Genomic DNA, 24486 nt, shown 5'->3' on the forward strand with positions numbered 1-24486 from the left:
TGCCTGACCTTTCGAAGTCTTAAAGTAAATTATTTTCCTGCAGAGGGCATTGCTTGAGTAAGATTACTAAGAGCGAGTGAGCTCTACACACACCTAGGCTAAAATTCTATCTGCTTCATTTTATATAACAAAAGTGATCTACACTCAAAGACATCTGTCTTTGAAGGGATGTTCATACTTGATTTTCAGAAAATATTTTGGTCCAGCCCAGCAAAAACTTTTCTCATATACAGTAGTCCACATAGACCACCTTTCAGCTCCCTTTGGGTTGTGTAGATAGGGCAGTTTATATATATTTGCAAGCAGTCATAATGAGGAAAGAAATGTTGCTACTGTACATTAACATAGTGTTAGCTGGCTAATACCATTTACTGCTATACAGTGAAAATATGTGTTGTCTAGTGGACACAGGAGTATCCTTATCATTGTTAGTTTCTCCTTCATTGTTGCTGGACCAAGATCTGCTCAACTTTTACTGGATTTCTTCCTGCCTAGGATTACATAGAAACAGATATTTTGCAGATGTAGAGACACCCAGAGTGCCTTTTCCATTGTCCTACCACTCAACAAATATACTCAGTTTTGACTCTCCCATGACTATCCGATTTGGCTTAATTTAAATTTTCTGTTTATTCACTGTTACAAATAGAGAGAAGTTGGCTCTTAGATGTTACTGACTGGCTAAACTTGCCAATAGAATAGAACTGTTAAAGACGTGGGTTCCAGAAAACTGGAACATGGCCACCAAGTGCTTGCAAAGTTTTTAAACTGACACTCTTCTTGAGAAGTTAAGATTCTTATGAGCTTTTTCAGTGAATATCTAGAGTTGTGTAACGTAACTCACGTTTTATTTAACATAAACTCTTGGTTTCTTTTATCTTCATCTAGCTCCTCACAAGTTCTAGAACTCTTTCTATGGAAGGACATTTATTGATTAGAAGGACTTTGCTTGAATTAAGACAAGAAAGCTCATTTCAAAGCATGAAGTAAATGACTTAGTGTGTTACATCAGTTTGACTTTGGACGTGTATGTGCAATAACTAAACTTCACCATCTACAGAATGTGGGTTTTTTTTTTGTTATTTAAAAGCAAGCTAAAAAGCATTTGCGTCACAGTTTAAATACTGTTCTGACCAGCTTGTTCAACTTCAGTGAAGTTGAGGTTCAGGAGTACCTTAGGCTCTTCCTAACATTGGCAAAAGGCATAATAAAAACACTGCAAGGTGCATTTGCGTTAATTGATGGAAAGCAACATGATCAAAAATACTGTTCTTCTTCCTCCTTTTGTTTTTCTTAAATAATGGCAAAACATTTTTATGGATCACACCAAACATTATTTCCAAGTAAATTCCTATTGGTTATTCTAAGCAACCGTACAGCAATTACAAGGTAGAAATCAGAATCCTCTTGATGCACTTGATATGGTTGCTAAATTCCCTGTCTTTTGTATAAAATAACTGACTTACAAACAGCATTCCGTGCTTTAGAGTGTGAAAAAGCTTTTTGCGGAGTTGATGTGTGGGGCTATTTAGGAGTTCATCTTCAGTAAGGTGGATGGAGTTTGAGCCATATAATTCATCTTAATGCCACCAGGAACAACTGCTTGGCCAAAATCTCCATTCACCACACTGAAGATTTACTCTTTAGTATTTGTGCAGTTTAATACTATGAATTTAATTCTGTGGAATCCCTTGCTATTAATTATAAGAATCTTCTGAACAGACACAAACATCATCTCTATATTCTTTTCAGATCAATCCCCAACACACACACACGCACACAGTAAAAAGAACAGAGTACTCAAAAGCTTCCAATACACAAGATTGACTTAATACACAATTCATGTCTAGCTCAGTTGACAGTGTAAAGATTAGCTAGAGATTTCAAAAGGAAGAGAACCAACAATCTGCATGTGTTGTCATTTTATAACGTATACTGTACATAACATCAGCAGACTTGTTATCCTCTGATGAGTAATACCACCGTATTACCTTCAGCAGTGTTTTCTTAGTGTCCATAATGTTGTTGGAGTTCTCACAAGTAACTCCATTAGATCTGATGTTTATGTGTCTCTCGGCAAGTTTATGCACATTTTTCTTATACTTTTTTATAGTCAACATACACTTGCTGCTTCTTCGTTGAGATTTAAAGATGCCCTATTTATCTATTCAGTCACCTTGGCGATCCAGGCAAGAGAGTTCATTTTATCTATCTATTTAATTTATTAATTATAATTTATTGGCATCTCTACAGTGTTTACTGCTATACTATCAGAGTGCCCAAGTGTACGCATAAGACACTACTGAAGGTATGGAATGACATCCAAATACTTTTTTCAACTTTAGCAAAAGAAAAAAAATCAGTAAAATAAATCCAACATTCACTGTTGCTACAGAAGTTAAAAAAAAAAAAAAAAAGCTAAAACCAAACTGTTTTTGATTTAAAAAAAATCCAGAATCCAAACCCACCTATCTGGAAACCCTCTTTCTAAAATCTGTAACTCACAAAATCAGCCTTGGTGAAAAAAAGAGGGTGGGGAAAAGAAGTAATTTTTCTAGCATCACAGAAGAGACTTGCATCTGACACTAAAACAGGGTCACGGCTTTTAGTTGTTACAGAAAGCAATTTCATGCTAAATGTTTTTATCTTTTTATGTATTTTTTTCTGAATAGGGAGAAAAAAACCTGCTAACATCTACTTTTACATACCTAAAATTGCAACACCAAAGGGTGCAAGAGACACAGATACTGTGAATAAAGAAGTATAATATTCAAGTATATGAGGGCGTATCACAAATGGCCACAGAGAAATATATATATCTATAATACTGTATCAAACAGATGGAAAGGATGTGAAACCGGTAGTGTGTACACAAATCTAGCCGCTTAACCGACATTCTAATCAGACACAAGCCCATTGAAATGGAAGTGCTTCCTTTCAACAGCGTTTTTGTTTTCAAAATGCCACTTCCTCAAGCACAATTCAAATGTTTTTCAGCTACTATTTTTAGTTATCAGTTAAATAATTTATTGGAATCAGCTATACACTGACATAATTATCCAGGCCCCAAAATGTTAATAACTTAATCCAGTCTTTCTCCTTCTACCCATTTATACAAAATAACACTTTTTAAAATTAAACTTGATTTCCTTTATATGCCCTTCCCATGCGGTAACTAGGCTCTTCAGTTTAATTTCACCTGTAATAAGTTACAATGGGCGACTTTTTTTTTAACTCCCACCCATCAACAGAACCGTGAAACGAGCAACTTGGGATAGTAACAAGTCAGAAAGAGGTGGATGGCCCTCAGGCACATGGAAAGGTAAAAATGCATTTTATCATAGTACGGTACTCCATGCAAGACAGAGCAGAGCAACAATAATCGTCCAATGTCATACACTGCAATTGCATACCCATGTAAAGCCAGTGTCTTCCTGCTGTAAATGGAGATCAGGCCAATTTCTGCATCTATTTAATTATTTTGGGTTTTTTTTTTATTGTATGGTTGCTACAGTCTTGGGATGTGACTTAATTTTAGACATGGTAAAGAATGAATGTAACACCTGCTCTGAGCCCATTCCTGCCAAGAGCTCATGTCTAAATATTATTACTTCATACACTGCTAAATGGAGCAAATTCATAAGCCCTGCTTAGCAAGGGCGGCCGTGACATCTTCAGCGAGGGTAGCAAGCTGAGGGGATTCCAGCAGGTTGATGCTTCCAGAGGATGAGACGTTGCTGAGTCTGCGCGGTGAAGGCACGCTGGACCTGCCTGGTGACTGCGTAATGATCTCAGCCCCGTGATCGACACGGGCTTTAGCGTGCTCTCTGAAGTTTAGCTTCTGGCTGTCAATCTGTTCAAGAAAGGCAAAGTGCATTTAAACCTTTGCTTTTAAGTAATGACCTTCTATTGCTGCTTTGATTTGAAACTCCTGTCTTCTGTGGTGACACCCTTTCCTATTCACACACCATCCCACCTTTTCAGTGTGCAGCCAACTCTCGCTTTCCGACACAGGGCCTGTTGCCATGTGGTGCTGGTCACATTCAATTCTTGAAGTCAGCGGGAGTTGAGAGTGCTTAGCCCTTGCCAGGAGGTGATCAACAGCCTTCCAGCACTGGACTCAGGAGTCACTCACCACCTTTGCCTGGGCCACCACTGCTGGAGCATGTCCTCTAGCACAGTGGTTCTCAAAGCCGGGCTGCCGCTTGTTCAGGGAAAGCCTCTGGCAGGCTGGGCCGGTTTGTTTATCTGCCGTGTCTGCAGGTTTGGCCAATTGTGGCTCCCACTGGCTGCGGTTCACCGCTCCAGGCCAATGGGGGCTGTGGGAAGGGCGGCCAGCACATCCCTCAGCCGCGCTGCTTCCTGCAGCCCCCATTGGCCTGGAGCAGCGAACTGCAGCCAGTGTGAGGCGCGATTGGCCAAACCTGTGGATGCAGCAGGTAAACAAACTGGCTGGCCCGCCAGGGGCTTTCCCTGAACAAGCAGCAGCCCGGCTTTGAGAACCACTGCTCTAGCAGACGGGCCCTGTCCTATGAACCTGCCAGTGATTCCGACCAAGGTGACAGCCACATGAATAATTCACAACAAAAATTTATCTAATAAATTTAAGCTGGGATTCCAAAGGTGCCTAAGGGGATTAGGCACTCAATGTCCATTGGCTTTCAGTGGGATTTGAGTACCTAACTCCCATTGGGCAGGACTGAAAAATCCCATCGTTTGCCCCTATTTCTGAATATCCATGTGCATATCATGTCTTCATTGAATTAATATATTATTCTACATTTTACTGCTCTGAAATGTCTTTTCTTTTTTAAAAAAAAAGCCTTGTAAGGATTGAACATGTGTGTATCTCTGTGACTATTCAATATCTGTAATGGGTGAAATCCAACCTTGTGCACAGCATCATCCCAAGGTTTAAAGTGGGACCTGAGTAGTGCAAAGGCCTTGAGCTGGCCCTCTGCACAGGCGTGAATTTCACCCTATTTGAGTTGCACTGGTTTGCTGTGGTTGGTTACAACAGTCGTGATATTGTTTCAGTTCTCTGACTGGATGATCACATAAGCAATGCCAGTGTAAGTACTTGCTTGTGGAAAGTGAATATGCACATGTGTTTATGTGATTCTGGTATTTGCATTGTTTGAATGTCGTTCAAATGTTCACAGGAAGTATACACAAAAGGCCAGTGAGCATGGCTGAAAGGAATATACCTAGAGCATTTTTGTAATAGTCACCCAGTGCTATTCAATAGAGTGGCTGAGATTTTCAAAGGTCTCTAAAGGGAATTAGTGTCCAGTTTCCACTGAAATCAATTGGAGTTGAGGTAACATTTTCAAGAGCGCCTAGCCCTATTTTCAAAAGTGACGTAGGCACTTAGGAGCCTGATGTTCACTGAAAGGCTTTCTCTCTGTTTTTATGCCAATACGATGGCCCTCTGTGATTCAATGACATTAGGTGGAAGAGTAAGTTTTTCACAACCAACTGTGTTTCTTACAGAAATGACCTTTAGAATAAATACCCGGACTGAATTTCAGCCCAAACTTAAAACCAAACTCCAAATTTCTAAAAATTTGGTTCAGTTTCCTGGCATCTTAAAAAATACATGGTAAAATATAAACAGATCCTGCTGGTCTGCCTTCTGTTTTCAGATTTCATGCACTTTACAAATTCTCTGGGGCCAGAGGCATGTAATGTGATTCTACACTACTACTCACCCAGAGAGCCCTGAAACAAGGGAGGTTTGAAGACAGCCATTGGGTCAGGATTACTAGAGTGACTAAAACCCCAGTGTGGATTTGGAATAGTGGCAAAGGTAGAGGTCTGGAGGCAAAACAGAAGGTCAACTGGGGAAAGGGAAAAGCACTGGGCATCAGGAGGAGCAGACTGGGAGTCACTGGCTCCAGATTGAGAGAATCAACCACAGAGCATCAACCTGTTCTACCTTCTATTCTCCCGTTAGTTGCTTTTCCTGCTCTCACCTCTATAGTCCTGTATATAAGTGACACTCGTTTTTCTGACCCATGTATACCTGCTGTGTAATTTACACCACGATTCATATCACTGCTAACTTTGGGCTGAAGTGCATTCTCAAAGGGAGAAGCTCAGTTCATCAGGCTTATTTCTTACCTTGATATTGCCACCTCCAGGTGTATGGTGGGCATTTTCAAGGGAACCAACTTTAGCGTGAGCTTTTTCTTTGAAATCCAGTTTCACACTCTCAATTTTCACACGTCCTCCACCTATTCAAGCAAAATAAAATAAAAATTAAGAAAATAAAGCAATCCTAAATTTCAGATACACTTTGTTTTGTTTCGTGGAAACGTAGCTTGAGGGCCAACGAGGCAAATCAACTGACAGAATTAGCTATTAGTGCCTTATTTTTTCCATCCTCCCAGTTCTGTCTGGGCACAGACATTTATTACTTCTCTGTCAAATATGATCTAATAATTCATAAAGGGCCAGATTTTGAGAGCACTGTGCCATCTATTCAGTAAAGCATTTCAATACAGTAGAACCTCAAAGATATGAGCACCACAGTTACTGACTGACCGGCCAACCGAACAGCATGTGAAGAAACCAATCAAGCAGCAGCGGAGACAAAAAAAAGGAAAAAAAAAGCAAATACTGCACCATGCCTGTATTGTATCTTAAAGGTCGGCACATGTTGGTTACCTCTCCCCACCCCTACCCCATGTGTGGGGCAGCCACTTACATCTAGTAGTGAAGACGCTAGGGCTGCCAGCCAAAGGCAGCCGGCAGAGCAGGAGCAGCACTGGGGTCTGCGCTGCTTTCCCCTTCCCCCAGTTAGGGGCGGGGGCGCTGTTTTCACACACATACCTGGCCGGGAGGGGAGGGCACTGTTCTAAGCCCCCCTCCTCTGGCTGGGAGAGGGACAAGCTGTTTTCACCCCACCCTCCCGACTGGAAGGGGGACATGGTTGCAGTCTGATCTAGGGAAAGAAACTGCCAGCAAGGAAGCTGCTGGCACTGAGGAGGGAGTTCAGCTGCTGCTGGAACTAGAGCCCAAACTGCACTTTGTTCAGAATTAAGAACATTTTAGAGTTACTGACAAGCTCCATTTCCAAGGTGTCTGTTACTCTGAGGTTCTACTATACTATATTATAATCAGAACTTCAGTGGGATTTAAAGACTTGCTCAAGTACTTTGAATAGGGACGGACTCAATATCCTCATCAACGATTTAGATCGGGGTAGGCAACCTATGGCATGGATGCCGAAGGCTGATTTTCAACGGCACTCACACTGCCTGGGTCCTGGCCACCAGTCCGGGGGGCTCTTCATTTTAATTTAATTTTAAATGAACCTTCTTAAACTTTTTAAAAACCTTATTTACATACAACAGTAGTTTAGTTATATATTATAGACCTATAGAAAGAGATCTTCAAAAATGTTAAAATGTATTACTGGCACGTGAAACCTTAAATTAGAGTGAATAAATGAAGACTCGGCACATCACTTCTGAAAGGTTGCCAACCCCTGATTTAGAGAATGGCATAGAGAATACACTTATAAAGTTTGTGGATGATACCAAACTGGGAGGCTTTGCAAGTGCTTTGGAGGATAGGATTAAAATTCAAAACGATCTGGACAAATTGGAGACATGGTCTGAAGTAAATAGGATGAAATTCAATAAGGACAAATGCGAAGTATTCCACTTAGGAAGGAACAATCAGTTGCATACAAACAAAATGGGAAACAATGGCCTAGGAAGGAGTACTGCAGAAAGGGATCTGGAGGTCAAAGGGGATCACAAGCTAAATATGAGACAACAGTGTAACACAGTTGCAAAAAAAGCAAACGTCATTCTGGGATGATCATTAGTAGGAGTGTTGGAAACAAGACACAAGAAGTCATTCTTCTGCTCTATTTTGGACTGATTAGGCCTCAACTGGAGTATTGTGTCCAGTTCTGGATGCTACATTTCAGGAAAAATGTGGACAAAGTGGAGAAAGTCCAGAAGAGAGCCACAAGAGTTATTAAACTAGAAAACATCACCAATGAGGGAAGATTGAAAGAAATTGGGTTTGTTTAGTCTGGAGAAGAAAAGACTGAGCAGGGACATGATAAGTCTTTCAAGTACACAACAGGTTGTTACAAGGAGGAGGGAGAAAAATTGTTCTCTTTAACCTCTGAGGATAGGACAAGAAGCAATGAGCCAAATGAAAATAAGGGCAGTTGAGATTGGACATTAGGAAAAACTTCCTAACTGTCAGGGTAGTTAAGCACTGGCATAAATTGCCTAGGGAGGTTGTAGAATCTCCATCACTGGGAATTTTTAAGAGCAGGTTAGACAAACACCTGTCAGGGATGGTCTAGATAATATTTAGTCCTGCTACGAGTGCAGAGGACTGGACTAGGTGACCTCTCGAGGTCCTTCCCAATCCAATGATTCTATGTGTTTACGTACTTTGCTGAAGTGAGGCTCAGTGGAGAACCTGCAACTCCCACTTGAGTCAATGGTATCTTGTGGCAGTAGGTTCCACAGATTAAATTTGAGCTATGTACAGAGAATTATCATCTTTCAGTTTGAATGGAGCATTCCCCTTGTATTTGTATTATGAGAACAGGTAAATGGTTGCACCTCTATCATTAGTGTGTATATCTCTAACATATCCCCTCTTATTAATCTTACCTCTAAACCAGGAATCGGCAACCTTTGGCACACAGTCCATCAGGGAAATCCACTGGTGGGCTGGGCTAGTTTGTTTACCTGCAGCGTCCGCAGGTTCGGCCAATCGCAGCTCCCGCTGGCTGCAGTTTGCCACTCCAGGCCAATGGGAGCTGCAGGAAGCAGCGACCAGCACATCCTTCGCCCTCACGGCTTCTCGCAGCCCCCTTTGACCTGGAACGGCGAACCGCGGCCAGTGGGATCTGTGATCAGCCAAACCTGTGGATATTGCAGGTAAACAAACCAGCCAGGCCCGCCACTGGATTTCCCTGATGGGCTGTGTGCCAAAGGTTGCCAATCTCTGCTCTAAACTAAGCAGTCCCAAACTTTTTCAATCTCTCTTATATGAAAATGTCTCAGTAAAATACAGAATATTATTATTATTATATTATTTCCATTAGTAACTTGTGGTGATTTGTACTTGGATTATCAATGAAGTGAAGATTAGTAACCACTATCTTTCTTTCGTAGATGAACAAACCCAACATGTGGAGGCCTGTAACACGTTCATTGCTATATGGACTCCAAGTCCTAAGGATCACATGGGATTTGCATCTGAATACATTTGTTAGCTTATATATGTGAAATCACACACACACATATATATATATGATCATTTAGTTCTTTATTGATTGCATATACAGTATGAAGCTTGTGTACACTATATATTCCAGTATACTGAGCATCTGAAATATTTCATAGACTCATAGACTTTAAGGTCAGAAGGGACCATTATGATCATCTAGTCTGACCTCCTGCACAATGCAGGCCACAGAATCTCATCCATCCACTTTTATAACAAACCCCTAACCTATGTCTGAGTTACTGAAGTCCTCAAATTGTGCTTTGAAGAGCTCAAGTTGCAGAGAATCCTCCAGAGTATGAAGTTCCCAATGATTCAGTACAGTATGGGGATTTCTGCCTCTTCTTAGGGTGTGAAGTTGGAAACTTCCCTCTTGTCCTTGTGGGAACACTTATCTCCCTTCTCCCATCTGTCCTGGTTTTACTTTCCGAAGTCTCTTGGCACTGAAGATCATAGAACCACCTCAGACAGGAGTATGTAACTAGCCTGATCCAAATTCAGATCTGGTGTAAGCAAGTGTCACTCCACTGACCTCAACAGTCTACTTATATCCCTGAATTTAGTCTCCATTTATGTGAGGGTAAAAACATCCCATTTAGGGGTTGAATCATGCACCATTTTTATCACTTTGAGCACAGGCACATTAGATGTGTGTTTATTAGATTTGGGTAATGCGCTTTCTAGAGGAGAAAAGTTTTGTAGGGAGGATGCTGGGTGATCAAATACTCTTTCTAGGATTATGTATATGCGAATCTGAAATTGGAATAGAGCTCTTAAGGTTTCAGAATGCTATCACTTAATAATCACCTCATGATAGACTGCAAGCAGTATCTTTATCATTACTTCAGGTACCTACGAGTTATCATCTTGAGCTGTGGGTTTGAGCATGCACTGCATGCATTCTAGTCTTGAACCAGCAATGCATGTAAACACATGCTGAACTTTAAGCATGTGAGGGTTTTGCTAGATTAAGCCAGAGTGCTTAGCATCTTGCAGGATCCAGCCCCTAAGAAGTAGGTACATTAGAGAACCTCCACTTATCCTGTTCACATTACTTGCATGAGTAGTAAGTTGCTTCAGTGGGTTCATTTACATGAGATAGGCAAGCAGGATTTTCCCCCAATATGCCATATTAGTTCAAATAATTCCTACATTACCTGGTCTGTGACGGATGTTCTTCAGGGAGCCACATTTGGAAGTGACATGGCTCAGATCTATTTTCTTGGTTACAATTTGTATCTGTTGAAAGTGCACAAAACACGTTTTAGGAAGGAAAAAGGCAAAGAGGAAGAGCACTCGCTTCGAAAAACACTGGAAAAGAAGGAATAGTTAGCAGAGAACAGATCATGCCCGAAAGGTGAGAAACATCTGGATTAATACAGCAAGCTTCCATTCCACCAAGGAACCTGACAGTGGTGTGTTAAGTCTTTTCATTAGTAAAACAAAGATGTGAATCAAGAAGATAAACAAGGGTTATTTCCTAAGAAGCTTCTGAGCTTTCCTCTTGTGGTGAAAGGCGGTGCCTCTAAGCGCTGTGTGCAGCATGATACATATGGTTGTTCTAGTCTGCTTTCTTTGTTTCTTTCTTGAATACTTATTTCCTGGGAATTTGGGCTTTTAATACTATCCCTTTCACATGGCTTATCCTGGTTTTCAGATTCAAATCTCTTCCCATGTCCCTCTGTTCCCATAAGTACAGTGTAAACATTGAGTGTGATTCACTACTGAGTTACTCCAGTTTTACATCAGATTAAATCCATAATAGGGTTACTTTGGCATAAAACAGGAATAACACAATGGCTAGTCAGACCTTTTGTCTAAACCCTGTTTATCCTGATTTTGTATTTCTTTTATCTATCTGTCATCTAACTCTGTTAATTTTATATAGTCTTCTGAGAGAGAGGGAGAGAGAGAGGGGGAGAGAGAGAGACACACACACACTCTGGGACAGAAGTGCACACCCAACCTTAAATGACAGATGGACTATGCTTTCAGTCTTTCTGTTACTTTGTCTGGGATGACCTAAAGAAGGCAAATATACAGATCTGCTGTACAGCCAGGAAGGGCTTCCCCTGGTACTTGCAGGAGCTTGAATGACTGATTTCTGTGGAACTGTGAGCAAATGTGAATGAAGCCACATTGCAGCAATGAGCATCCCGGCAGTCTGGCCTTTTCACCAGGGACAGAGGGAGATAGAAAGTTGCAGTTTAAGAAAAATGTAATAAGTGAAAAGTGTGTTTGTCACTTCCTTGAAATTAGTCACCTTGGATCAGATCACGTAAGAGCTGAGCAACCTCAGCTCTCATTGGACTCCTATTTTGGGGTTTAGTGGAAGCTGTAGCTGCTTAACACCTCTAAGGACACTCAGCTCCTTGCAGGACTAAACCTGTGGCTGTAAAGACGCACTCATCCTCTGCCTCCTAATCCATTTCCTGGCTGAATCCTAAACATTTGCTGCGGTTTGTGGGGAAGGATCAGAAGCCCACCACGGAACACACAGGGTTGACAGACTATCAGACCAAGTTAACATGTGAAACATAAGCAAGAAGGGAAGTAGTGCTTGGAAGGAGGGGAGACAGAGGGCTGGCTGTGCAAGGTGGGCCATCACAGTCAGGACGCCTTCTGAGGTAGCGTCACTACTTACATTTCCTCCCCCTGCAGAATGTTTGATGTTATCCTTGGAACCACATCTGGACTGAATATCGCTAAAATCGATCTTCTTGTTTAAAATTCTAACCTAAAAGGAATTGGAGGTAACTTACTATGCTGTACACATGTTCTTTCAGTCTGCAGGTTAGAGGACCCAAGATAGTTGTGACTGCTACTGCTGGTGTGGGCACTTAGGTTTAAACGTTGGCCAAATGGATACAGCCAGCTATGGAAAGCAGCCTCAGTGTTAAAATAAATCTATTGCTCTTTTCACCTCCTTCCAGGCTGGTTGCCAGTAAAATGAAATATAATTGGTGATGGTTATATTCTGCGAGTTCTCCCTGTTAGTCCTAAGGATCCCAGTTTGTCTCCAATTTATATAGTCATTAACCTCCTGGCCAAAAAAGACTGGAGTGGATGCTCTTGGGAGGTTGCCAGCACCTCTCTTAAGTTGGCCAGAGGGAGTCCATGCAGAGAGACCTGGGACAGAGGACTGTGCCTCCTGTACAACCATACCAGATCCAGCCAGCCCAGGGAGCATGGAGTCAGGAGTTAGACTCTGGTCTCCTGCTTAGCACTTACTCCTAAAGAGCCCTCAGATTGCCTACGAATATAACAGTGATATTTATTACCATTTTACAGATGGGAAAACTGAGCCATGGGAAGGCTGTGGGCTCACTTATACCTCTCATCAGATTAAGCTGTGACAGGGAAGAGGACAAGGCTTTTTGCCTTTGTCACAGTTTCCTGGTCACTGGGAGGAGAATGACCGCCAGTGAGATTTTCTACATCTGTGTAAAGTGTAACCAGTGCTGCCCCACCATATGGACACTACAACCCTTTGGGACCACCAGCACTGCTCCTCTGTGCTCCCCATCCCTGACAGCCACATCCCCAAAGGAAAAGGGATCCCCTTACCTATCCCCTCACACACTCAAGTGGTCATCATTTATCTCTATGTGAGCCAGCGACAGAGCTGGGACTAGAATCCAGATCTCCAAACACCCAGTGCCACACACAGCCCACTGGAGCACAGCTGCTCCATTCAGATCCCCCACTACAGCAGCATCTCCACCTGGCAAAAGGAGGAGCTTATTGGGACACCAATAATTGTGCTTTGGTAATTGTGCTTCTGTTTTTCCAATAAACAATGCATGGCAAAACTGTGGGTGCCCCCACCCAGGGGCAAGGGAGTGCAGGATCCATCTCACCAGAGGTTCACATCTGCACCAGCCAGCCCTGTGCTCCTCTGTATGAGCCCTGAGCACACGGGGATTGGGGACTAGTATTGCCAGTGCTCAGCTCCCCAGAGGGGATGTGAGCAGACATTTCTGGAGCGTGCCCATGGTCCACAGGCCTCTGTCGGTGCCTGGAGCCCTCACCGCGCCTTTTAAAAAGGGTCCCAAATGCAACTTCTGAACATGTTTCCTGCTTGCTTCGCTGGCGGCATTATGCCTGACTGTCCTGCACCATCGTTATGCCTCCAGCCACAATCACCCAGGTACAGCATTGCAGCCTCTGCAGCGCACTTCTGATCACACAAGCCATACATACCCCGGTATGCCTGAAACAAAGTCCTGTGAGTAAGACAGTGACAAGCAATCTTGTCACACACAGGTCTTTGATATTACAGTGAATTACAGCCTCAAACAGAGACAGATTAGATAAGATAGATAGTGTCCACCACAGAAAGTCTGGCTGGTGCAGTGGAACAGAAAACCCAGTCTATGAAATCATGAATGAGGACAAGATGGCTGACTTCCTGCAGATAAGAGAAAGATGATGTTGCTGGATGGGGGGCAGAACCATTTGAAGAACAGGCAAGAAGCACACCTGAGGCTGAGGGAGCGCATCTGCCATCTGTGACTCAGGTTTGCAATCAAGGAGTTTTACTACCTCCAGGGCTGCTTCTGGAACATCAAAGAACAGCTGTAGCCAAAAAGAGAAGTAAGTTTCCACCTGCACCTGGGTAGGATAAAGCACCTTTCCTTCCAAATGGCCCCTGGGAGCCTCATCCACACTGGTCACTTCAAGAGGTGGCAACTGCAATGGGCTTTACTTGGGGCCACACACTGGGACCAAGGCTTAGAAGGTTACCCAGAATGCAGCCGACCACAGGCTGAGCAATACATCATCACACAGGGAGTGTATTACGTTAATGCTCCACAGAGCTGCACTGCATGCCGCTATGTTTCCAGGGAGAGATCAAGGCGCCGATTTAATATATAAAGGCCTACCTGATCTGGGATCTGGTTATGTGAGGAAGCTCCTTTCTACTTGGGTCAAGCTGCCACAGTGGCATAGCTTGTTGGTGTATCACACAAAATCATGTCCCTTTGGGGAATGTGGAAATGGGGAAAAGTATGTGTTTGACAGTGCTCCTTCCTGACTCATGCTAGATCAGACCATGAAACTGCAGGCACATAAACTAGCTTGCCACATGGTTCTCCCACCTGGCCACCAAATGTCTGGGTTTTATCCTTGCATCCAAATGGTGGCTAGGGTCCTGTGTTAGAGTCTCAGTGGTGGAGCAGTGTCATATTCTTTGTTATGTTTTTCTCTATGGGCCAGATCTTCAGCTGGGATAAATCAGTGTCGCTCCATTGACTTCAATGCCAATATGAACCAACTGAGCATCCCCAGTGAGGGATTTCTGCTTAAAAATTGAATGCATGGTGTGACACAATGTAATTCCTTGGGGGCCAGATCCTAAGGTCTTTACTCAAATATTGCATGATTTTTATTCAACTATGCCTGACTAAAAGAAAGACCTCAGGATTGGGTTTATAATACTAATGTACTTTGAATTTACAGCGTCTTTCCATGCAAGGTTTATATTTTTGTAAGGCTTTCTGATAGGCATTTCTAAAACACTCAAGACAGCATTCATCACAGTCATATCTGTAACGTAGCTGACAGGCAGAATAGGAAAAGCTAAGCTGACTGACTGATATTTAGCTGATACATAGATTGATAGAGACAGATTCATTGGTACTCTCTAGCTGCTTACTGTTGATCTAGTAACACAAAGCAGACACAAACCCTGCTTAACTATCCAGTGGGAGAAAGGCAGTCTTGTGGCTAAGACACTACACTGGGACATATGTAATCTGGATTCAATTCCTAGCTCTGCCACAGCCTTCCTTTGTCACCTTGGGCAAATCACTTAATCTTCCCGTGCCTCAGTTCCCCATCTATAAAACTAGGGACAATAATACTTCCTTGCTTTACAGGTATGTTGCCAGGATTAATGCTTGTGAGGCTCTCAATTACTAGAGTCATGATGGCCATGTCAGTACAATACCTTAGTAGATAGCTAAGCTGGAGTACATCGTTGAATCAGGTCTTTTGTCTGTGCTCCTGTACCTGAGTACAACATCTGTCCTATTTCTTTTCTTTCCCCAGTGTGATGCTGGCAGACCTGGTGCAGTTGGGCCTCACTAAGGCAATTGGGCCTCACTAAACACTGACAAATGCGTAGCTGGAAACCAGTCTGCCTCACCTATGTGTTACTATTATTAAAACAGATATTAGAGTTATAAGAATGTCTTTAGTGTTTAGACTTTATGGGATGCTTGTAGGAGGCTGCACATATTAATTCTACTTATAACATCTGTATCCCATGTTATAAGATAATGTTCAAATGCTTGCTCTGTAATTACAAAAATGTTTGCTAAGACTGTGAACCCCACCATCAGGGGAGGAGCATCATCAAGTGTGAAATATTAGTTTACCACAAGAGGTGTCATCTCCTCCTCGCAAAAGAAGGTCTACAGACATCAGACAAGCCACTGTGCAACATTAGTGGACAAAACACTTTGTTGAATGTTCCCCCAACACCCCTGGAGAGGAGACATGCACCAAATGCCCAGCGCATCAGTTTGATTGCTGGGAGAAATCCCTGTGTGACGCATGACCAGAAAGGATTCTGCGTGAATAATAATAATACTGGTGATGCTTAGGAAATAGACCTACTTCAAAGTGATCCTGATTGCCTATTATTTACCCAGGACTGTATGGTCAAGCGGATGCTAGAACTTTGTACAAAAGACCCTTGGGTCCTGATCCTGTCATCTCAGACCTGCTTAAGCTTCATCAGGGGAAGTTTGTGTCACAAGATTGAGATTCTGGGTAATCTGGACCACCCTGAATATGATATTGGACATTGGACTATAACCTATGGATTAAATTCTAAAAGAATTCTTTGCAACTACAAAGCTCACCATCTCTGCTATGAATCTGAACTTCAGGAATAGAACTCATGTTTGTATGTATATTGATCTTTTAACCAATCCTCACACTCTTTACTTTTTCAATACATCTTAGTTTAGTCAATAAGAATTGGCTATAGCATTTATGTGGGTAAGATCTGGAATATTCATTAACCTGGTAGGTCATGTGTCTGATCCTTTGGGATTGGTAGAACTTTCTTATATGATGAATAAGATTTTCATTAATCCTCATCATATCTGACTTGGATGTCTAGGTGGAGGCCTGAGGCTGAGTTACTTTAAGGGAACTGTGTTGTTGACTAGTGTGTAACCAGTGAGGTAATAAGGAAGCTGTTTTGTACTGGGCTGGTAAATCTAAGCATTGGAATATCCACTAGCTTTGGGGATTCTATGCCCCATTCTTTTCAGTTCACCCTAATTGCGTGACCTCAGCTGGCTCCCCACGGGACTCCTGTTAAGGAGAAATTGTATCCCTGTGTTGCTTGAACTCTGAGGGGCAAAGATTTCTAAGTGTAAGCAAGGGGTCCCCAACTATTTAGCTTGGGTTAGCCCTAAAGTATGTACAAAGTTTGTATTATATATACTATCATCTTTTGGAACCTAAGGGTATGGCTACACTGGCACTTTACAGCGCTGCAACTTTTGTGCTCAGGGGTGTGAAAAAACACCCCCCTGAGTGCTGCAAGATACAGCGCTGTAAAGCCTCAGTGTAATCAGTGCCGCAGCGCTGGACGCGTGGCTCCCAGCGCTGCAAGCTACACCCGTAGAGGATGTGGTTTATGTGCAGCGCTGGGAGAGCTCTCTCCCAGCCCTGGCGCTCCGACCACACTCACACTTCAAAGCACTGCCGCGGCAGCGCTTTAAAATTTCAAGTGTAGCCATACCCCAAGACTGTATCTCATTTGTGTGTGTAAGTTTACCTGCTTTAATCTCGTAAATAACTTTCTTGTTTCCTTTTCCTAGATAATAAACCTTTAGTTAGTTTATTATAGGACTGGCTATGAGCATTGTTTTTGGTGAGCAATCTAAGGTGCACTTGACTGGAGTAAGTGACTGGTCCTTTGGGACTGGGAGTAACCTGAATATTGATGTGATTTTTGGTGTAAGGGACCATCTATCACAAAGGCAGGCTTGCCTGGGTGGCAAGATGGACCGGAGTACCCAAGGTCACTGTCTGTGATTCCATGTTAAGGCTGCTATAGTACCCAAGGAGTTCACACTTGTTACGTGGTTGATAAAATCTAAGTATAGAACTCACAACCAGTTTGGGGTTTGTGCCCTGTTTCTTGACAATCTGCCCTGAGGTTGCCACTCTAGACAGCCTGACACCTGGCTAATGTTATTTTCCACTGGGTCGTATTTTGGCAGCTAAGTGGAAGCTGTTCAGCATGAAGAGCTTGTTGCATGGATTTTTCTTCCTCTGTGCAGATATTATGCTAATCCAGAACATCAGGACACTGAGTGCCCACTGCACTGACTGAAGAAAGATCTGTGTCAATGGGTGCCATGGTGAGAGGACTGATACTAGTAAGCACCTCTATAGCTTCAGAAACCCCTGCAATCATTTGTCATGTTTAGCTTCATGAAAGTATGTCTGTGGTTAGTGAAATGATTTCTACATTTCCCCCTCTCTTTTCTTTTCAGCAGATCAGACTAAATAGATGTTTACTGAAACATGAAAGCCAACTGTCATAAGAGTTTTATGTTTCTGTATTTTATTTCAACACACTATTTTTTTTTTAAAAAACTCCTCTAATATACAACAGGTGCCACATCAGTTAGAGGAATGTGTGTCAGATGAGCAGTCTGAGCCTGGCTCCTAAGCCAGATAGCGCTGGGAAAAACACAAAGCCCTCTTAGTATTTTCTGTCCACGCACCCCCCCACAGTAAAGAATCAGCAGGGCCTCTTAGCAGTGACAGGCAGGAAGAATTAGCTCTGAAAACGCTGATTCAGAGTGCGGACTAGGCAGTGTTGGGCATGTGTGTTGGCGCAGGCACTTATGAAATCCAGGTTAAATAAAACCAAGCCAAGGTGATAAAGCTGAGAAGCCATCTGAAAGCAAGTAGCAATAGCGTCTCCTCTAGGCTGACACCCCATCATGAGTTAGACTGAAACTAGGGATCCCACTGCCTGAGGCCTTGCTAGCAGAGATGCAAAGAAACAATCACTATAATTATCTTCTCACTAGGTAAAATTCACCCTGGTGCAGAGGAATAGCATAAGGCCTATGCACCATTATGTCCTATACTGAGGACTGAAGTGAGATTTAAGTGGTGTGCATGCCTTCTGCTGGTTCTCTGCACAAGGCTGAATTTCATTGGCTGTCTGTGAGTGTCTGTCTCTTCTAAAATAGACTGATATATTTGTCACATACTTCAATTGTTTCACACAGAAGAAGATTAAAGCTTTCATCTGCAGTGCGCTCTCTTAGCCTGCTCCTGCTCCCATTGAGGTCAATTGGCATCACGCTCTGCAACAGAAACAGGATCATACCCCACAGCACCGTCATCAAAAATCCCCCAAGATTATGAGATTTTGTAGCATGAAAAATAGAAATGAACACAAAATGAAATACACAATAAATACAAATATACAATATGAATATTAGGGCTGGGATTGCCAAAAGAGTGTAAGGGAGTTATTATTCAGGTCAGGAGCAACAACCTAAGTACCAAGAAGACAGAAAAGAAAAAGCAGGACATTAAGATTCATCTACAGAAACTCCTTCTACAGCTTTTTGATTATGTACAATATCATACAAGCATTTAAGAGCCTCTGATATTAGCAGCCTCAACTTTGGCAGACTCCTGTCTGCTAATCTTATCTCCATCTCTGTTTTCTCCTTGATAGCTAAAATTATGTCACAGCAATATGTGATTGGTTGCCTGAGATCTGGTGTGATGCTGACATTAGCCACTGGCCAAACTGGATGTGAACCAGAGAACAGCACCATTCGTCTAATGTGCCAGCTTCCTGCTGCACAGATTTGGCAGCATACTTTTTCATAACCTTTACAGTACCCCCACTGGATTGAAACTGCTGGGTTCCCTCTTATTCTTTTGACACTAAATTACCGTGGTATCTAGGAATGCATGGAGGAGTAAATATTTCATACAGTATGGAGGAGAGATTCCTTCAGCACTCTCCTTAACAGTAACATCCAAATGAAGGATATTGACAAAGTTACATTTTTCTGACAATGGCCCCCTGTGTTTGTGTGGCTGGAAAGCGTTTCATTGCATTATGCTTAAGCTACTCGCAGCCCAATGAGCTGCCATAGAATTACACTGCTCCCTGTCCCTGCTCTTGCACTTCGGAGTTCCACAAGTCCTGGCTTCATCAGAAGCAGGAATTCCGGATAATGCACAGAGAGGGCACAGCCCATGGCAGAACAGGTTTCTGAATGAAAACCTCCCTGGCTGATTGGATTCTCTAGGTTCTGCATTAAATATTATTCCAGAAAAGGGCATTGGGTCAAATTCTGCTCTGACTTAAACTCTCACGGCAGCTCCACTTATGGCACCTCCCTTGACTTCTGTAGCACTACATCGTAGGTAGATCAGGGCAGACATTTGCCAGTAAGTTCTAGCTGCTTCTGCTGAGTTTGAATTCCACTTGTCTGAACATCTGAGGATGTGGTTCACCTCTGGAAAGCTTCATGATGGCGAAGATGCCTGAAGTACTTTTACAACTGCTAGTTCACTCAGTACATTTTGAGACCGGCACTTTAGGAGGTAAAACCTAAGCCTTCTCCATAGACATAGAGGGCCTGAATGGCAGGTGTAATAGCAAGGAGCTGGGCACTGAGGGGCACCATCTCTATTGGGGGAGAAGAGGGGTATGTGTGTGTGTGTTGAGTTTTCTGAGCAGGAGTAGGGGGAGAAGGGGAGACTGGAGAAGACCAAGAGAGAGGTAGGGAGGACCATTGGCGCTGCAGATTCCACCTGCGTAAGAGTTAGTTCTGCTCCTACAGAGGGGTATGCTCATGTCACAGAATCTGACTCTGGATTTCACACATCGCAATGTGCAAGGGTGTTTGGACCTGGCATTTTCATTCATGCCCATCTCTGCCAGCAAGAAAGAGTTACGTTCACAATGGGCATGTGTATGTAGAAGTACAGCGTGGAAGACCAAGAATTGGAAGACAGACTCGAGCTCAGTTTTGCTCCACAGCCAAAGGCAGCGTCCATCCCTGCACGCAGTTGGTGAAAAGAAGAACCGCATTTCATTCTCGCCAATGTTAATTCTCTTCAGATGCCATTCACAGCAAAAACAAGACTGCTGAGAACCCTTCTGCCTAACGTTCAAACTGCTTTCCAACCACTGGGCAGACTATTCATAACTGACTTCTCTGGCCTACCCTACCACCCAGAGGCCCACTGAAACAAAGAAGAAAAAGTGAGATACAGAAGAAATTACAGGCTGTGAATACATTTTCCATCAAACTGATCATTTATGTTCTCCCCAAATTCCATACCTTGTAATTATGGCTGTGCATGGTCTCTCATAAGCTTCCCCACAGGCACTAAAGCTAGGTCATTTAAAAATATTCCAGCTTGGTTTCATTTCGTTAATGTACTCTTCAGTGAAAAGAGAAAGTGTTCATGTATTTTGACCCACTGTTCATGATTTTCTCCTTAGGATGTTTATATCCTAGTCCTACTACCTCTTAATATGTTTTTGTGAGATTTGTTTGGGATCTATTATTCTTTGTGCCATATTTCCTGCTCAGGTTTTCTGTACTTCAGACTTGGGCTCCTTTGAGGTCAACAAGACTTCTTACATACTTAAAACTATAACCATGTCCCTGTACCTTGTAGAATTGGGGTCTTGGAAAGTTCTTTAAGAGCAATCACACTACTTAGGCACCCACAGGGTTAATCAAAATAGGAGGCCCGAGTCTCTCCTTACCTACATCAGTTACTCACCAGTGTAATTATACTTATTTCAGTGGAGTGATTCCTGATGTACATTGGTGTTAAGTGAGATCAGAATCAGGCTCATTTGGGGAAAAAAGGGTGAATGAAAACTTGATCAGCACCAAGCAAGAGTCCAAATATGTGTGCTGGAAATGACCATTGATCTCATAGTTTTCAGGGCTTTTAGCAGAGGTTATGGAAAGGGGTTTGGTTGTTTTGTATGGCCAAGAACCTGAAGAAAATTACTGTGACCAGCACTTTTCAGAGACATACACACTGAACTTTGGACTAGACCGTGCTCTCGCCTCATGGAGACTAGTGGAGTGATTGGTGTAAAACCAATGGGTGAATTCACCCTGAGTAGAGGGACAACACAAGGCTTCTGCATAAGTTAAATCCCACTATGGAGCCCCCAAGAAAGGGGGGGTTAATTGGTGCAAACGCCTAATGGTGGCCCTCTGCATTGGGTGAACTTCATCCACTCTGAGAAGAGAATCAGGCCTCCTGCAACAAATTTTCCATGTTAAAAAATATCTTTGCAAAGATCGGTGGCCCAGTCCTGTAGCCTTTATTCAGGCAAAACTCCCAGTGACTTCATTTCAGTGGGATGTGTTTTCTCCGAGTGATATTGATATCACTGGGGATAAGAATGGCAGAGCTATGCCTTATCAGGAGGGCATCTAGGTTCACCAGTTCATACACACCCATGTTTCTTTGTCTTTTTAGCAGAAATACCCCTCTGAACATTGATATATGGAGAGGCACCAGCTTCATAATTGTGGGGAGTGGTATGAACATGATTGCATGGAAGGGGAAAGAAGGCCACATGATATCCTTATATTCTGCTATAGACATCCAATGCCTGATCCAAAGACCACTCAAGGCAATGGAAGTGTTCCCATTGATTCCAATGGGGTTTGGATCAACCCTGAGGTAGCAGCTGTGGTTAAGGATCCATTCTTCATCTTCAGCTGCCTAAGAGATTGTGTCCAACCAAGCCAGACAGGGACCTAGCTACAGTGATCTCCATGTCTGTCACCTGTAGTGATGATCATGATGATGCCCTGATAATATGTTCATCTTCATTTTAGCAACCAGGGCCACTTGGGAGACTTCAGCTGGTGCAGAATGAGGCTGCCTATTTTCCAAGCGGGTCAGACCCTTGAAAACATGGAAAACCTGTACTCTGCACAGCGGGCCCGATCATGCTGCCATTCAGATAAATGGCAAAATTCTTCACAGCTTCAGTGGCAGCAGGACTGGGCCTGTCTCAGGAGAAATTCAAGGTGCTGGCTACTATCTACAAAATCAAAAATGTTCTGGGATCCAGTGTGAAACTGGCACCCTTCTCAGGATACTCAAAACACATCACTTCGTTTGGGATAGCTAAATAAAAAGACTAGAATATCCCAGGGCACACCAACTCTTGAAGAATGAGCATTATCTATCTGCCTTTTGCTCAACAAGGAAGTTCCCTGTTCTTTGTCAAATAAGAAGATCTGATACTGTGGTATGCTACAGTGAGCGCTCAGCACTTTCTGCAAATCAGGACTTTAAGGTGACTCAGATGAGGTGCCTAAAAATGGAGGCACCCAAAATCTTTAGTCACTTTGGAAAAAGCCCTAAATTTGTCCTGCCAATTGACATCCCCCTCCCAGCTCCCTGGCTGAGTCTCTTTGCTTACTAGCCCCAGTCCCCCGGCTCCCAATCTCCTTGCTCAGCTAATCCCAATATTCCCCCGCACCTCATTCTCAGTCCAAGTTTCTCTCTTCCCCACCATCAGCCTTCAGTCTTCCCATACCCAGTGGATCAGGTATCCATTTGCATCTGGTTGGACTGAAGACAGCCCTTCTGTGTGAAATCAAGGAAGACTCTGACTCCTCACTTTGGGGATCGTAGCCAAGTGCCTGGAGCACTCAGCCACCATGCCTCACAGTAGAGTGACCAGAAGTCCCGATTTTGTAGGGACAGTCCTGATTTTTGGGTCTTTTTCTTATGTAGGGTCCTAGTACCTGCCCCCCTCCGGTCCCGATTTTTCACACTTGCTGCCTGGTCACCCTACCTCATAAAGGCTTATACTTAGGCCAAAGTTGAGCAGACACATCCCTGACACCAAGGCCAGTACTTCCCAAATTTCAAGTCCCTCCTCCAAAGCATGGGGGTGTGAGAGTTGTTTAAAAAAAATAATTTTTTACTGTGGGAAAACCAATGTGTTATTCTCCTAGTCTCATCCTTGGAAACAGCTGAACTGTTTTGGCTGAAATTAAACGAAAGAAAGAAAGAAAGAAAGAAAGAAATCGGCTTGAGACAGACACTTGGCATGGAGAATTTTAGCCCCAGCAATTAAAGTTTGGCAAAGTTATGAGCAATGGAAAGGAGTCTTATAATGGGTTGTGCCAGGCAGCCTTAGTAACAGGGAGTACTACCAGCCCTGCCTACGATCAGTTTTTAAGCGTAATGATCGCTGATTTACATCTTTGAAGGATTCCTTTTATTGCTTATTGCAAAGCTTCATTATAGCTAAAACCAAATCATGGCATTTATCTGGTTAATCATATAGTCACATCACTGAAGCACCTATTCCCTTAACAGCAAAAAATAGCCCATGTCAGCAGAATACAACAGGGAAAGCGATAATTGCTGGGAGTATAAATCTTTTAAGTACTAATACTCTTTAAGCAGCAAAGAAAATCAAATGCTTAAATTGTGACATTAAGTAAACATAACAAACCCATGAAATTCCTAAATGCTCGGATCACACAGAAGAGAATTAAAAGATGGTGTTCTCATGTGTATCATATGGAAAAGCTCTCCCCCGAAAATTAACAAGTGTGTGTGGGAATTGTAAAATATTTCCTAATGCTGGGAACAAAAATCTGTTCTCTTTAAACCTAACCTCTAGAATGGTTATTTTGATTGTTTATAATGTATATTGCAGCAGCACCTAGAGGCCTTATCCTCGTTGTGCTAGGTGGTGTACAAAACACATAGCAAAATGATGGTCTCTGCACCCAAGAGCTTGCAATCTAAGTATAAATAAAGAGACAGCAGGTGGATTTAACAAACAGACCAGGGGAGCACAAAGTCACACTGTGATAGCTGTGATCGGTATTCTCTACTCATTTTATCAGTAACTCGGGGTATCTGATAGGTATAAAATAAATGGTAAAAAAAAAAATCTTAAAGAACATTCCCCTCCACACACAAAAAAGATCGGAATTAAACCAACCGAAAATAAAAGCCGTGATTCACCACATCTTGTTTCTGGTACTGGACTTCAAAAAATAGATTCAAAGTTTGCATAAATAAAGGGCCTGACCCTACAAACTTTACCAATAATCCTCATGCAAACAGTACCATTGACTTCAAGATCTTAAATATCTGCATTTGGATGGATTTAGGCATACAGATTAGGCC

At 42.8% G+C, this 24486-nt stretch overlaps 1 protein-coding gene across 15 annotated transcripts in view; it reads right to left on the bottom strand.

Annotated features, from left to right (window-relative positions):
• Nucleotides 1-1339: 1339 nt before the first annotated feature.
• The window catches only part of MAP2 (microtubule associated protein 2), a 344861-nt gene continuing 321714 nt past the window's right edge, over nucleotides 1340-24486 (bottom strand). For 10 of the 15 annotated variants that reach the window (XM_032765038.2, XM_032765043.2, XM_032765046.2 and 7 more), the window contains 4 exons: nucleotides 11912-12004; nucleotides 10425-10506; nucleotides 6124-6236; nucleotides 1340-3853 (listed from right to left, as the gene is read on the bottom strand). In XM_032765038.2, coding sequence (XP_032620929.1) covers nucleotides 3638-3853; nucleotides 6124-6236; nucleotides 10425-10506; nucleotides 11912-12004 — 504 coding nt within the window. In that variant the 3' untranslated portion in view covers nucleotides 1340-3637. The remainder of the gene's footprint in view (nucleotides 3854-6123; nucleotides 6237-10424; nucleotides 10507-11911; nucleotides 12005-24486) is intronic. The other 5 variants (XM_032765047.2, XM_032765041.2, XM_075069965.1 and 2 more) reach the window with 1 other exon arrangement.

This window comes from Chelonoidis abingdonii, chromosome 10 (genome assembly GCF_003597395.2).
Source record: "Chelonoidis abingdonii isolate Lonesome George chromosome 10, CheloAbing_2.0, whole genome shotgun sequence".
In the NCBI taxonomy this organism is placed as follows: domain Eukaryota; kingdom Metazoa; phylum Chordata; order Testudines; family Testudinidae; genus Chelonoidis; species Chelonoidis abingdonii.